Consider the following 14,991-nt stretch of genomic DNA (forward strand, 5'->3'; position numbering starts at 1 on the left):
GAATCCTCCAGAGACATGTTAACAGACTTTTCCAATAGCTGTACTGGCCACAAATGCATCACAATTCTTCAGGGCAAATCAAACATTACATTACAGGGGTTAAAAGCAATTGTGTTTAGTTACAAATGTGCACTCAACAGAGGTGTCTTCTCCGGCTTCAGGGTCCGGGAACCTGCCTTGGGAGGGTATTGGCTCCAGGGTGATGAAAAGGTCATGGCTGCCGGGGAGAACAGATTCTCCACGTGTCTGCTGCACATTCTCCTCCTCATCATCATCCACAAAATCCTCCTCCATGTTGCGTGAGACTCCCCCACCCCCTTGAAGGTGTCCATGGACAGTGGTGGGGTAGTGATAAGGTCTCTCCCCCCCCACCCCACCCCCCCGAGAATGCCATGCAGCTGATCATAGAAGCAGCAGGTATGGGGCTCTGACCCGGAGCGACTGTTTGCCTCCTTTGTCTTTTGGTAGGCTTGCCTGATCTCTTTGACTTTCACGAGGCACTGCTGTATGTCCTCTCCACCGTGCCCTGCGTGATTTTGGCATATATATATTAGCATTTCTTCTTTTTGATCGGAGTTCGGCCTGCACAGATTCTTCTCCCCATACAGCAATCAGATCCACTGTCTCCCGTTAGCTCCATGTTGGAACTCATTTGCAATTCTAGGGGGACTGCATGGTCACCTGTGCTGCTGAGCTCGCCGTGCTGACCAAACAGGGAATGAAATTCAAAATTTCCCAGGGCTTTTCCTGTGTACCTGGCTAGTGCATTGGAGTTGAAAGCGCTGTCCAGAGCGGTCACATTGGAGCACTCTGGGATAGCCCCGGAGGCCAATTCTGTCACACTGCATATGCACTACCCCGTAAAATCGCTTGTGTCAATGTAGGAAGTTTATATGCTTCACCACTCCAGCAGTACAGCTGTAACCGTGCTGTTGCAGCAGCTTTAGTGTAGATAAACTTCACCCTGCCTGGCTCATCAGTTTCTCTGGCTATAGAATGGGGATAAAAATACCTACCTTCTGTAAAGTCCTCTGAAATATATGGATTTAAAATGTAAAGTATTGTTTATTTATTATGATTAGTTATTATAGGATGTGTATCAAACTTTTAAACATTTAGCCCCCAAAATGGAAGCAGATATCTGGTCTCCAACAGACAAACACAAAACAAGGTGATGGAACTTTTATAGGTTATGAGGACAAGGTGAATTGTGTAAATCAGCTAGGATTCATTATTACAACTGGTCAAACTCACCAAAATTTCTCAGAAATGAGAAATCCTACTTTGAAATCTGGTTTTGTTCTGAGTTTTTCAAAACAAATCCAAAAATTTCTCTCAAACTGAATATCATGGAAAAAAAATCATTTAGAAAACACTGACACATGGTGGTTCTGACAGGAAATATGCTCCCTGGGACAGGTAGATGCTGACTGAAATTAACATTATCAGTTTCAGTCAGCAGCTTCCCATGATCCCAGGATCTGCAAATCCAGGCATGGAGACACCTGGTCTTCCAGATTCCTGGTCCAGCTTGGGAATCAGCAGCATGACGAGCCAGCTGGCCCATGAGTCTGGAAGCCCTGGGGTCACTGCCCCAGGCGAGTCTACATAGCAGGGTTGTCCCAGAGCCATGGACTGGAAGCCCATCTCAAGACTTCAAGATTCCTGGCTGTACGGCAGAGAGCCTGGAAGCCTCGAGAGCCCTAGCTCAAGCTGTAGTTCTCAGGGCTTCCATGCTCCCTGCCACAGAGACAGGACCCAAGCACTGGTTAGATGTGGGGCTCCTAGGGCTTCAGTATTCCCTGCTGTGAAGCCAGGATCCTACACTCTGAGGGTACGTCTAGAGCCCTGTGCGGATACAAAAATTTGTATCTGCATCTGATCTGCACCCGAGGTAATTAAATTGTATCCGATCTGCAATCTACATGCCACCTTTTATCCACACAGGCACCCTCTACAGAAGGGGTTCTCAACCAGGCGCCTGTGGCCCCCTGGGGGGGGGCAATGAGCCAGTTTCAAGGGGTCCAGGAGCCCCATGGGGCAGAAGCCCAGAGCCCTGAACCCCAGCACCCCTCTGCAGGGCTGAAGTCCAGAGTCCCAGCGCCCAGAGTCCTGGTGCACCCCAGGGGTCTACAGCCAAGAGCTCCTCCCCCACAGGGCTCTGGGCTTTAGCCTTGCTGGGAGCACTGGGGCTTCAGCCGCCCTGCTCTGGAGGGTGTGGGGGTGGGTGACAGGGCTGAGAGCTCCAGGCTTTAGCCCTGTACGGGGCACTGGGACTCAGGGCTCTGCCTTAGCCCTGCCAGGGGCTCTTGGGACTCCGGGCTTTAGCCCCATAGGGGCACAAGGGCTTGGGGCTTCAGCCCTGTGGGCAGATCCTCTGAAACTGCAGCCCTACAAGGGGCCATTAACCCACGGTTGAGCTAGAGCCTGGGGCAGATAAAAAAAAAAAAATTGGATCCACGTCCGATCCAAGATGATAAGCAATACGACCACATCCACAGATGCATATATCCATGGATTTAAAGCAGATATCTGTGGCTTTGCAGAGCTCTAGCTATGTCTAGAGACATTGCAATAAGAGACGTGCGTCAGCGAATCTCAGAGGCTGGGTCAACTGACTTGGGCTTGCATGTGGGGCTAAAAAATAGCACTCTTGATGTTTGGACCCAGGTTCTGGGAGCCTGGGTTCTGAAACCTGGGAGCAGGGAGGCTCTCAGAGCCCTAGTGAGAACGTCTACCCTGCTATTTTTAGCCCCAGAGCACCAGCTCTGTGAGCCCTGGCCAGTTGACCTAGGCTCTGAGACTCACTACCACATTTGTTTTTTAAAAAACAAACACAAACAAACAAAATGTAGACATACCCTCAGAACCACAACTAGAGCCTGGGTTTCCAGGGCTGCCAGCCTCCCAGCTCCACACCAAGGAGCCTGGAAAACCTGGATGCCCTATCATGACATGACTGCACCAGAACACGAAAGCCTGGCACCCACAGTAGCTGGCCTTGTGAGCAGGCAGGGAAGTGTTTCCATTGTAATCCTGCTCGCAAGTCGATGAAAGTTTGTCAAACCTGACTTGCTTTTGCAAGACATTTCAGGTTTGATGAACTGGCACTTTCTGACAAAACTGTGTTTCGTCAAAACATTTCTGACCAGCCCTATTCATTAGTCTTAGATGCTATGCTTACATGAGACACCTGAAGGGAAATTGTAACCTATCAAGGTAGACTCCATCCAACAACCTTGCTGAGGAGCTGGAAAACCAAGGGCAGCAGGTGTCAAGCACATGACACTTAATGATGAACAGAACACGCTTTATTTGAATAGATCTAAGTGAGCTCACAAAATTCAGACCAAAACTAATTCGGATGGTTTATACTGGAGAAAGATGTATAGTACATCTTCTGTTTTGTATATTAAAATGAGAGTTGCTGAGCTCTCAGGCTCTAGAGTGGAAGTTCTCAGTTTCTTCCCAGGCTAACACTCTGGGAATAGAAACCAGTCTTGTTACTATTTGACATAGGACATTTTCTCTTAAAACTAAACATTTGAAAAGTTTCATAGTCTAGACTGTGAAACAGAACACAAGTTAAAACAACGAGGAGTACTTGTGGCACCTTGGAGACTAACAAGTTTCTTTATTAGTCTCCAAGGTGCCACAAGTACTCCTCGTTGTTTTTGTTGATATAGACTAACACGGCTACCACTCATAAACCAGAACACAAGTTGTTACTAACATCCAAAGTTCCACAAGCTTTTGAAGAACCTTCTAGCAAAGGAAGTTATCTTATCAGGACACTTGCTGTAAATGTCAGGTTTGATATCCTGATGCTCACAACTACAAAAGGGTTTGTGAAGATAGAATTATTTAACTAGATCTACACTGGACTGTTAGGGTGGCTGCAATCTGAAGATGCCTAGCAGGTTGACAGAATACTACAGATAGGTGGAAAGATTTTGCTCAACCCTGTTAAAAGTTCCCCTGTCATCAAATGTGGACAAGAACAAGTCATTTTGAAAGAAAAGGTGGTTTCTAAGACTTGACTCAGTAGAACAGCTGTGATTCTGTGCAATAAATTGGCAAACAGTTTATAGCCGAATATTAAGGTGACACTAAATGGGGATGAATTACAAACACCACTGAGGACAGATATAATGCAAAGGGACATGACTAGGTTAGAAATACATGCATGTGGAGAAAATAATTTGGAAAGGATATATATTGAGATAGGGAAGTTTTCAAAGCAGTAGCATTGAAATGAACCTAGGGTTGATAAACAGCAAATTATATAGACGTGAGTCCGATTTTGTCTAAAATCGCATCTAAAAGGATCAGTGGTATTTTAGGTGACACAGTCATCTCATGGAAGTGGGATTGTCCAAAAGCTGGTAAATTCCTGCACTTGAGGAAGCTAGTATAATCTCTGCCAGTTCCACTGACTGGTTCCTGCTACCTCACCAGCTGAATCTCAGTCCAAGCCCCAATCCTGGCAAGACACCAGGGAAGTGGATCAACTGCACCAGCCAGACAGTTACGCGCGTGACTAAATGTGTAAGTGGGGTTTTTCCATGCTCTTCAGTGAGTGCAAAGCATCTAAGTGAGCTGGAATGTTTCTCCTCCCTCCTCGGATGTGTGTGTGTGTATGCAAAGGGGAGTAAGGGCTTCTCTACACTTGAAACACTACAGTGGCACAGCTCCAGCACTTCAGTATAGACCAGAGATGGGCAAACTATGGCCTGCAGGCCACATCCAGCCCTCAGGACCATCCTGCCCAGCCCCTGGCCCTGTTCCTGCTGTTCCCCCTCCCCCATAGCCTCAGCTCGCTGTGCTGCCAGTGCTCTGGCCTGCTTCTCCTGCCAGGCTGGGTGGCGGTGGGGCTGGCTCTGGCTGGCTGGCGGAGTTGCGAGCTCCTTCCGCTCCGAGGTAAGGGGGTGGGGAGTGGGGGAGGTTGGATAAGGGGAAGGGGGTCCCAGGGGGCAGTCAGGGGACAGGGAGCAGTTGGATGGGGAGGAGGTTCGTGGGGGGCAGACTGGGGGCAGCAGGGGTTGGATAGGGGGTGGGGTCCCAGGGGGTGGTTAGGGGCAGGGATGTGGACAGGGGTCAGAGAGAAGAGGGGGTTGGATGGGGAGGTCCTGGGAGTTAGGGGCAGGGGTCCTGGGAGGGGGCAGTCAGGGGACAAGGAGCTGGGGGGGGGGTTGGAGGTTCTGAGGGGGGGCAGTCAGGGGGCAGATAGGGGTGGGGTCCAGGCTGTTCGGAGAGGCACAGCCTTCCCTACCTGGCCCTCCATAAAGTTTTGCAACCCTCATGGGGCCCTCAGGCCAAAAAGTTTCCCCACCCCTGGTATAGACACTGTCTACACAAACAGGAGGGGTTCTCCCATCGTCATAGTAATCTACCTCCCTCATTGGTAGTAGCTAGGTTGATGGGAAAATTCTTCTGTTGACCTAATGCTGTCTACTCCGGGGGTTAGGTCAGCATAGCTACATCTCTCATGGGTGTGAAGTGTTCACACTCTAAGAAATGAAGCTACGCTGATGTGAGCTCCCCATGTAGACCATCCCTTACTGTTGTGTATAGGGCAGTCACCTGAAGTGTTATCTCATCTTGAAAGAGGTCTTCATCTCCCGTTCTCTCTCTTGCAACATTGTTCCTTGAGCTTTCCCATTCTTTTTCACCATGTTTTACTATTTTCTGCATCTCAACACAGTTTGCTCCAGGCTAGAGTAATGTAATGCTCAGTGTGTTCCAATGAAGTAACACTTCTCTGGACTAGATGGCATGCCATATGCAGCTTTCATACCTCTTCCCTGCCCCACAGAGGGTAAGAGGTACTGTGAATGTGATGTATTGAATGATCCTGACTCCAACTTCAGTAGTGGTCTAAGTCATTCAGCACTTCATGGGAGTCTCAGATGCAAAGGCTAAAAGCGTTGGTTCTTGAAGCTCACTGCCGTGATGAAGATTGGGAGTTCTGAGTTTACAGCTAAACTTCAGCCTTCCATAAAGTAGCTCATTAGAACCATCTGCTGACCCAGTAGAATTATTGTTTTAGGATCTTTGTTAAAACTTAAGTGCAGAGGGCCCAACCTTTCATAGGCTGAACAGCCGTTGAAATCAGACTCCAAGTGTCCTCAAACTTTCCTTTGGTTCTCTTGCAGCTCTACTTTTGTTTTATTCAATATCTTAATAATTTGAATATAAATGTTTTTCAGGAAAACAGGCTGCATTAGAGCCATTTGTTTTGCTGAACCTTTTGCCGAACTCAACAGACAAATATTATACTTATAATGGATCTTTGTCAACGCCTCCCTGCTCAGAGACAGTCGAATGGATTGTGTTTAAGGATACCATTAGCATTTCTGAAAACCAGGTAATTCATTTAAGCCATGTGAAAGAAATTGTTCTTATTTGCAAGGAAAAACAATTTTCATGTATGTGGTAAAAAAGTGCAGGGCATTCTTTTCTAGCCTAACATTTCTTTATTCTAGCTTTTCATTGCACATGTTTCAATTAAAATCTATTTGTTTGAGTAATCCCCTCCACCACCACCCCCACCTCCCTTTTCATTCATGGCTAGATTCTGACTACATGCCTGTGCAAAGGTAAACTACTAACCCAAAGCAAGTAGGAAGCACTGGAGGAATAGTGACTCAGGGCATCTCTGTAATTAAAAAACCACAACTGGCCCATGTCAACTGACTCAGGCTACTGGAGATCAGGTTAAGGGGCTGTTTAATTGTGATATAGACATTCAGACATGGGCTGGAACCCAGGCTCTAGGACTTCTGTGTGGTGGGAGGTCCCAGTGTTTGAGTTGCAGCCCACGCCCAAATGTCTACACTGCAATTAAACAGCCCCTTAGCCCAAGCCCCACAAGCCAAGTCAGCTGGCATGGGCCAGCTGCAAGTGTCTAATTGCAGTGTACACATACCCTCAAAGGTATGTGTCTGAATCAGTGTTTCCTGGGGTTACTACTGAACTGAGACAATCTCGGCCTTCCCTTTCTCAGAGTTGTGCCTAATATCAGAATCCAGTTAATTTTTATGACTTCTTAGGGGAAGTGTGCTGTCTTTTATTTTTCAGTTGGCTGTATTTTGTGAAGTCCTTACAATGCAGCAGTCTGGCTATGTCATGCTGATGGATTACCTGCAAAACAACTTTAGAGAACAACAATATAAATTCTTTGGACAGGTGTTTTCCTCATATACTGGCCAAGAAGAAATTCATGAAGCAGGTATTTATGGAGTAATTACTACTGCAGGCTTCACAGATTATAAGACTGTTTTAAGTATAACTATTGACCCCAATAACAAGATCCTGGTTTTAACTTGAAGGAGAAAAGAGCCTAATAACTCACAGCTTTAAGAGACAAGTTAGTGCTCATAAAAAAAAAGCCAGATTAAATGGAGTGGAAAATTAAATTCTTGCATCTACAGAGCACATGTAGTGAAAAGGCTATCAGTCCAAGCATCCCCATGCAGCCCTTTTAATTGTTTCAACACTGATCAAAGCTGCCATCTTGAGGGGTATGCAGTGTTGTTGTAGCCATGTCAGTCCCAGGATATTAGAGACAGAAGGTGGGGGGCGAGGTAATATCTTTTATTGGACCAACTTCTGTTAGTGAGAGAGACAAGCTTTTGAGCTACACAGAGCTCTTCCTCAGGTCTGGGAAAGGTACTCAAAGTGTCACAGATAAATACAAGGTGGAGCAGATAATTTAGCATAATTAGTTTGTACATATTCTAAGAGGAACCATTCAAAGTAAAGTGGCCCATTGACAACACTGCAGTTGTAGGGGTGAAAAAGTACTTAGTTTTCCATACCAATTTAATTTTGTTGTGTGATTGTTGTGTGGGATCCCTGTCCAGTAGCGTCTAAAAGGAGACCACCAAATTCATTTCACTTAACCTACCAAGCAACTGCAAGAGAAGCTACTTCTGATCAGCCATAACTCAGACCACTGTGTGAGTCATTTACTGAAAATGGTTACAGCATCAATGGTCAAATTTTGTTTTCTCTTATACCTGCGGAATCTCACTTAAATCATTAGCAATGACTTCCATGTAACTGAAAGCAAAATTTGGCACTAAATCTGTTTATTAGGGATTTATACTCACAAGCACAAAATCATGCCCCAAAATGGGGAGGGGGGAAGAGTGGTAATTTTTACCAGCTTAGATTCCATGAACCATGGGCGCCAATTTTATTACTGCAGTGGCTGATGTCCACACTACCTTCCTTCTATTGGTGGTGCGAGTCCTCACCAGGAGCACTTCCACCAACTGATGAGGGGCAGTGTGGGGGATGAGAGCCAGGGTTCTCAACTCCACACAGCTCCCTGCCAGGAGCCCAGCTCTCTTCCCCCACCCCACCCACAGACTCTTGGGTCCCCGCTGAGACCTGGGGGTCAGCCATCCAGGCTTCTCGGCTCCCTGAGTGGGGAGCCTCTGGGCAGCATCCCATCTGCGAGTGGGGAGCCAGGAGCAGCTGGGCTCTACCTGCCCAGCATTCTTGTCAATTTCATGGCTTCAGCATGGAGCCATGAGATTGACAAGACAGCCAATGTAAGTAATGTAGTGTCTACACAGACACTGTCACCCTAACTACACCAACGTAAGCCTTATGCCTCTCCTGGAGGTGGAGTGATGTCGGTGTAGTAGGGCACTTACATCAGCGGGAGGAAGGTTGTAGTGTGTACACTGACATAATTAGGTCGATGTAAGCTGCCTTGTGTTGACCTAACTGTGTAGTATAGACCAGGCCTAAGATTTTTCCCCTCCCAAGGAGATGCTTGAAGAAGGGCCCACAGAGGCAGATCATTCCCTCAGATGGATCATCCTTTTGAGTTTAGGGGATCCATGTTGTTGGGAGGGGATGAGGCCTCTCAAGCCTGTGGAGCTTGGGATCCACCAATAAGGTTTTCACTGGGGGTGAGACCCCATACTCACAGGGAGAGAAGGAATCTGCTTGGATGGCTCCTTCTTCCACTCTGCCTCTCTCTCCATCTGGCAGCACTTCTGCCAATGGTCATGTCCCTGCAGGCCACTAGCACTAGTGGAAGGAACCCAGAGGGCATTAATACAGCTTTGAGCTGTGTTACCCCCACCTGGGTTTCCACATAGAAATAGGGGGCAGAATGGGGGATGGTGCCACAGAAAGTGGGCTACTGCTCTATCCTTCCCATCCCACACCCAAAAGCCTGGAGGAGTCCTCTCTGGGCTGACTCTCAGAAGTGTGTGGGTTTACACAATGGGGGATAGAACTGCAGAGGTAGATTTGTATCCAACTTCTCCCTTTCTGCCCTTTCATTGCACATATGTGGAGAAACTATCTAAAGTTAGCAAGGTCCTTTTCTACTCTCAGTCACACAGTCAGTGTACATAGGGAGTAACCTAAACTCCACTACTGATTAAATATTTTGTATTTATTCAAAACATCTGACTGTTGTGCAATTAAAACCTCATACTTAACATGGTATGAATATAGTTTGACTTTTCGATAGCTTCCAGTTTCAGACTAGCACAATAGACATTTTCACACATGACTGATAGACTTATATAACAGGGTGTGTACACATTGCAATAAAAAACCTGCCGTACCTAGTCTCAGCGCCCAGGTCAGCTGACTCGGGCTCATGGGGCTCAGGCGGTGGGGCTAAAAATTGCTGTGTAAATGTTCAGGCTTGGGCCGGAGCCCAGCGAGGTGGGCGTTTGTCTCAGAATCCAAGCTCAGACATCTACACTGCAGATTTTAGCTCTGCAGCCTGACCCCATGAGCCTAAGTCAGCTCACCAAGGCCAGCTGAGCCATGGGTCTTTTATTGCAGTGTAGACGTACAGGCACAGAACAAAGTGTTTTCCATCTACTGAGCTTAAGAAACATTTATTCTGCTCTTCATATCACCCTGGCAACAAACACATTTAGTATTTGTTCTGAAGTAGGAATTTAAAGTTGCTAATTGTAGGTTAAACATTCTGCTCTGCCCATAGGCAAAATGGAGGGCTTGGTACAGGTTAATAAAAATTCCAGGTGTGCACATATTTTAAAATTCCACCTAACATGTTTAACTCACTGTAAATAAAGGAAAAGGTGATTACTCTTGATGTGAATACATATAGCTGCCTTTAATATTAACATCAGCTATGGATGTGTATCAAGAGCAATATTTATCTAAATTGTGTGCACTTGTTCTGAGCAGCTAGTAGGTAAAGAAACTAGAAGAAAACTCATTGCTCTGAAAGGATCTTAAGGAGCTCTGAAATATAAAAATTAAAACATGAATGGCTAACTTCAGTAATAAATGGAATCGTATGCTGTTTATTTTCTCTAACCAACAGAAACTACAACTAATATTGTACTTAGCAGAAGAAAAATCTGATTTACCTTCAGTTAACATAGGAGAAAGTGCAACATGAGCCCTTACTCAAGTGCCCATTTGAAAAGTTAAAATTATATAATAAGGAGATTAGGGCCAAATTCTCCTCCGGTTGGAATCAATGCAATCTCTCATAGAGATTAGGATTGCGCCTTTCATTTATTATTATTGGTTATCTGAGTGGAATTGTCCTAGAAGGTGTAAAAGACTGCTAGTGATGGGAAATACATTCTCTATTGAACTACACACTGGGTTCAGAAATGAGCTGTCAGGAATTTCCATGCAGCCATGCCAGCGTTGGCAAACTTACCTTGCAGAGACTGCTTTGTTTTAGGTTTAAAAGTATTTCATTCTCTAAGCCTGCACAGTGTTGCATGTAATTTTCATTAGTAGTAGACTGAAAGACTGCACATCAGGGCCCAACACAGAAAGCTTGTGAGAAAACTTTAGCCCTTTATCTGTCCCCAGCCCCAGCAGAAATGAAAATCTATTTATGTCTAACAATGATCAATTGTTGTTAATATACATCTGAAAATAATATTGACAGACACCAAGCTGATTATATAACATGTCAGCAGATGTACTCCTCTAACGGTGTCCTGTAGGATAGCTGTAGAAATACAGCTCCTGGTAATCTTACCCAGAATCAGTAAAGACATAAAAAGCCTATAGGTTCTTCAAATTAAAGACCAACTGTATGTGCTCAACATAAAACACCTTTTAACTCACCATTTTGTATTTTCCTTAGAACTAGAGCTGTGTGAAACTCAGCAATTTCTCTTTACAGGATCTCATGCAGATATTGGGTCACAGCCTCAAGCCCGATTATGGCCTCCTAATACCACTCATAAAGGAGACATAATTCAACCACAAATCACCAGCAGACAATTTCCCTGGCACAAGGAACTCTGGTGCTGACATATCTGTGCCACTGCTGGGTCCCGCATCTGAGGCTATGTCTACATTACTGTGATAAGCCGACCTATGCTATGCAACTCCAGCTATGTGAAGAACGTAGCTGGAGTTGATGGATCTTAGGTCGCATTTCCGCAGGGTCTACACCGTGGGGAGGTCGACGGGAGAAACTCTCCCGTTGATTTACCTTACTCTTCTCGTTGGGGGTAGAGTACAGGGATCGACTGGAGAGCAATCTGCTGTCGATTTGGCAAGTCTTCATTAGACCCACTAAATCAACCGCTGGTGGATTGATCTCAGAGCGTCGATCCGGGCTATAGTGTAGACCTGCCCTGTGCTTCCCCTCCTTCCAGCATAGAGGATGTGTTGTAGCATAGCAGAGCATGACCATGCCAATCCTCCACTGGCAGAGTCCACTAAGGACCCTACTCCAGTGGCAAAAGTTAGAGCTGTTGCTGGACAGCTCTAAGTGGCATTGGGTTGGGTTGGGCCCTCAGAATTGGGGTGCTGGAACCAGCTCCCTGCTGCATCCTGGAACTCAGGAGCAAGACAGAAATGGTCCCATTTTCTTCGGACTGATTATCATGGTCTCAAACAATACCCAGAGTGTCACTTTCAATTTTGAATTCAAATTCAAGATCTCGAAACCAAACTCAGTCAAAACTCTTGGGATTCACCTGAATCCACATCAAAATTGAAACCAAACCAAACTTCAAAATTCACATGATTTTTGAGTTGCAATCTATTTGGGGCAGGGTTGTAAAATACTTAATGATCAATAACAGAACAACAAATTATGTAAAATCATAAATTGGCCTAGGTTCCCTCAAAATTAGGCCCAGAGTCACTCAAACTGCTCATGAACCATAAAAAACCTTTACACCAAGCTGGTATAAATTCCTAGTAACCCAACATGAAAACAGATCAGTTGTGTGGATTTGGAGGGTTTTTTTTTTGGGGGGGGGGGGGGCAAATATTTCAAACAGGTTTAGATAAGACATTGTCACATTAGTGTATGGCAACTTTCTCTTTTAGCTAAGCCAACAATTCATCACTGATGGATCCCAGAAACACAACATGCCTGACCAACATGTAATGCAGGATTTTGAAGTTGGGCTGCTGCATTTTGTGGCATGTGACATGTCTCCTAGTCAAGGAAAAGGCATCACGAAGTGTCTTTCAAGCATAGGCACCAACTCCATGGGTGGCTCAAGCACCCACTGAAAAAAAAATAGGGGTGCTCAGTACCTGCAGGGCCAGATTAATCTTTTGTTGGCCCCAATGCCCAGACCATGGCCCCATGCCCCGCTCTGCCCATGATCTGCCCTGAGGCCCTGCCCCCGCTTGGCCTCTTCCCCCCCCCCCAAAGTCCTGCCTGACCTCCACCCCAAGACACTACCCCCCCTCAGCCTCTTTCCCTCCCAAGGCTCTGCCTGACACTCCACCCCAAGGCCCTGCCCCCATTTAGTCTCTTTCCCCTGAAACCCTGCCTGTGCTCCACTCTGAGGCCCCACCCCCACTCAGTCTCTTTCTCCCAAGGCCCTGCCCCCGCTCACCCTCTTCCCCACAAGACCCCACCTGCTGCTCACACAGGAGGCATGGGGCAGAGAGGAGCACCCATCAGCAAAACCAAAAATCAGTGTCTGTGCTTTCAAGCCATGACATGTCACTAAAGCTGCAGCATGGCACACAATGTGTCTCACACTTTGCAAAAGCCATTTCTATTCAGTTGTGTTGTCCTGCACAGGATAGTCTGGAAAAAAACAGTTAACTGTTCCTGCTCATCAATAACACATATTGAATCATAAATAGATTAATTACACAGGAAGAACAGTAGCCAGACCATTCTGGCAGAGCAATTATAAATTTACTGTGACAACACTCTGTCCTTGTCTCCGTGGGTCCCGTGTTTCCTGGCAGATTTCACTAGCCTCAGAGGCTCACTGTGACCCTCCACATAACCGTTCTTTCTCTAGAGACAAGGGTCAGTCTACTGACCCATTTTCATCATAAGCCAGCAAGGGAGGTGAGGAGAAGCTATCCTCCCTTGCACAGTCTCTGTTGTCTCCCAGTCTCAGTGATTAATCAGGGGGCACAAAGGGGGGAGCCCAGGCCCACCCTCTACTCTGAGCTCCAGCCCAGGGACCCTACAGTATCAGCTATGGTAGCTGACCTTTTAGAAACATGACACATACAATTCCCTGGGCTACTTCCCCACAGCAGCTCCCATTTCCTCAGCTCCACTTCACCCTTACCTCAGGGCCTCCTTCCTTGTGCCTGATATGGTGTGTACTGCTCAGTCTCTCCAACAGCACAACTTCCTCCCACAGCTCCTGACATCCACACCCACCTGACCAACTGGGAGGCTTTTAACTAGTTTCAGCCAGTCCCTGATTGGCTTCAGGTGTCCCAATCAACCTAGCGTTCTCCCTGCCTTCTGGAAAGTTCTTAATTGGCCCCAGGTGTCTTAATTGACCTGGAGCAGCTGCCATTTAAGTTATCCTGGTACCAGGGATTTGTTTAGCCTGGAGCTAATATATCTACCTCCCACTACTTTTCTATAGCCATCTGGCCTTGCCCAGTCACAGTACATAGGTAGCCAGAAGTCCCCAGTATTTTAGAAAGTGTCACAAATCCAGTGTCCCTGAATGCTGGATTTTGTGTTCAGAGCTCAGAGTTAAATGTAGGTCACATCATTATTATTTTTTTTAGCATCCGTAAAGTGATAAAACCCCTCAGAGTTAGACAGTCCCTGCTCCAAAGAACTTTGCTAAACAAACAGGAGACACTGGGCAGTCCAAAGAGGGAACAGTTTGAGGGTTTCTTTTTTTATTTACTGTTTATTTCATTTTAAACTCACTTTTTGAGATACGTTTTTATAACGTAGATGAAAGAGGAGAGAATGGTGGCTCACTGGGACAGGGAAGTCATTACACACAAAAGGGAGTAGCATCAAGAAAGGCACAGAAGGCCTGAGTCCACTCATACCAATGGGAAATTTTCCATAGATTTCAATGGGTGCTAGTTTAGACCCAGAGGAGGGTGCGGAAAAAGCAATGAATGCAGCGTTGAAGTTGGCATTGTTAGCAGAATGTAGTGGGCATGGGAGGCAATAAGTGGCTTTATTTTTTTTAATTGCATGAATGTGGTTTGGAAGAAGTGGTTTGGGGGTATTTTTCACCTAAGCTAGTAAAGTTAAGTCCTCAGGCTAATAGCTGCCTGGAACCCTTGCCCCACTGGTTTTGGATATTGGCTTTGTGTGTTTTGTATGAAGATGTTTCAATTATTTTATCTGGTGCTCACTGCTCCTCCCAGCTCCTTCTCCTACACAAACCCCATTGCTCTGTGAGCCCTGCTATCAAGCAGTCTTCTGTCCCCATGCCCCCGCCTAAATCTTCCCCACACCCTCCAACTGCTGGGCTAATTCTTTCCAGCAATTCTCCCTGCAGCTGCTCATCTTCGTCTCACTAGCTTTCTCCCATTCAGCTGCTAGAAGGCTGGATCTCTCCCTCTGCATCCTCTGGGCTCTGTATCCCCTGTAGTGTCTCTGTCCCTTACCCCCCCCCCCCCCCGCCCCAGCAGCTGTTAGGGCTATTGTCCTGTGCCAGCTGGCAGCTTCTCCTCCTCAATCCTGTGCCTCCTGTACTTCCCAGTCTGTTTAGGCCTCTTCTTCCTGTGTCTAGGTTCTTTGAGTCACCGGGGAAG

At 46.4% G+C, this 14,991-nt stretch overlaps 1 protein-coding gene across 5 annotated transcripts in view; it reads left to right on the forward strand.

Annotated features, from left to right (window-relative positions):
* PTPRZ1 (protein tyrosine phosphatase receptor type Z1) overlaps nt 1–14,991 on the forward strand; it is a 194,664-nt gene that overhangs the window by 103,363 nt on the left and 76,310 nt on the right. For all 5 annotated transcript variants that reach the window (XR_012156806.1, XM_073328200.1, XM_073328201.1 and 2 more), the window contains exons 7-8: nt 6,210–6,367; nt 7,081–7,231. Coding sequence is in view for 4 of the 5 variants with exons in the window: in XM_073328200.1 (XP_073184301.1) it covers nt 6,210–6,367; nt 7,081–7,231 (309 nt within the window). In the remaining variant the exon portion in view is untranslated. The remainder of the gene's footprint in view (nt 1–6,209; nt 6,368–7,080; nt 7,232–14,991) is intronic.

Source organism: Lepidochelys kempii, chromosome 1 (assembly GCF_965140285.1).
Source record: "Lepidochelys kempii isolate rLepKem1 chromosome 1, rLepKem1.hap1, whole genome shotgun sequence".
Classification (NCBI taxonomy): domain Eukaryota; kingdom Metazoa; phylum Chordata; order Testudines; family Cheloniidae; genus Lepidochelys; species Lepidochelys kempii.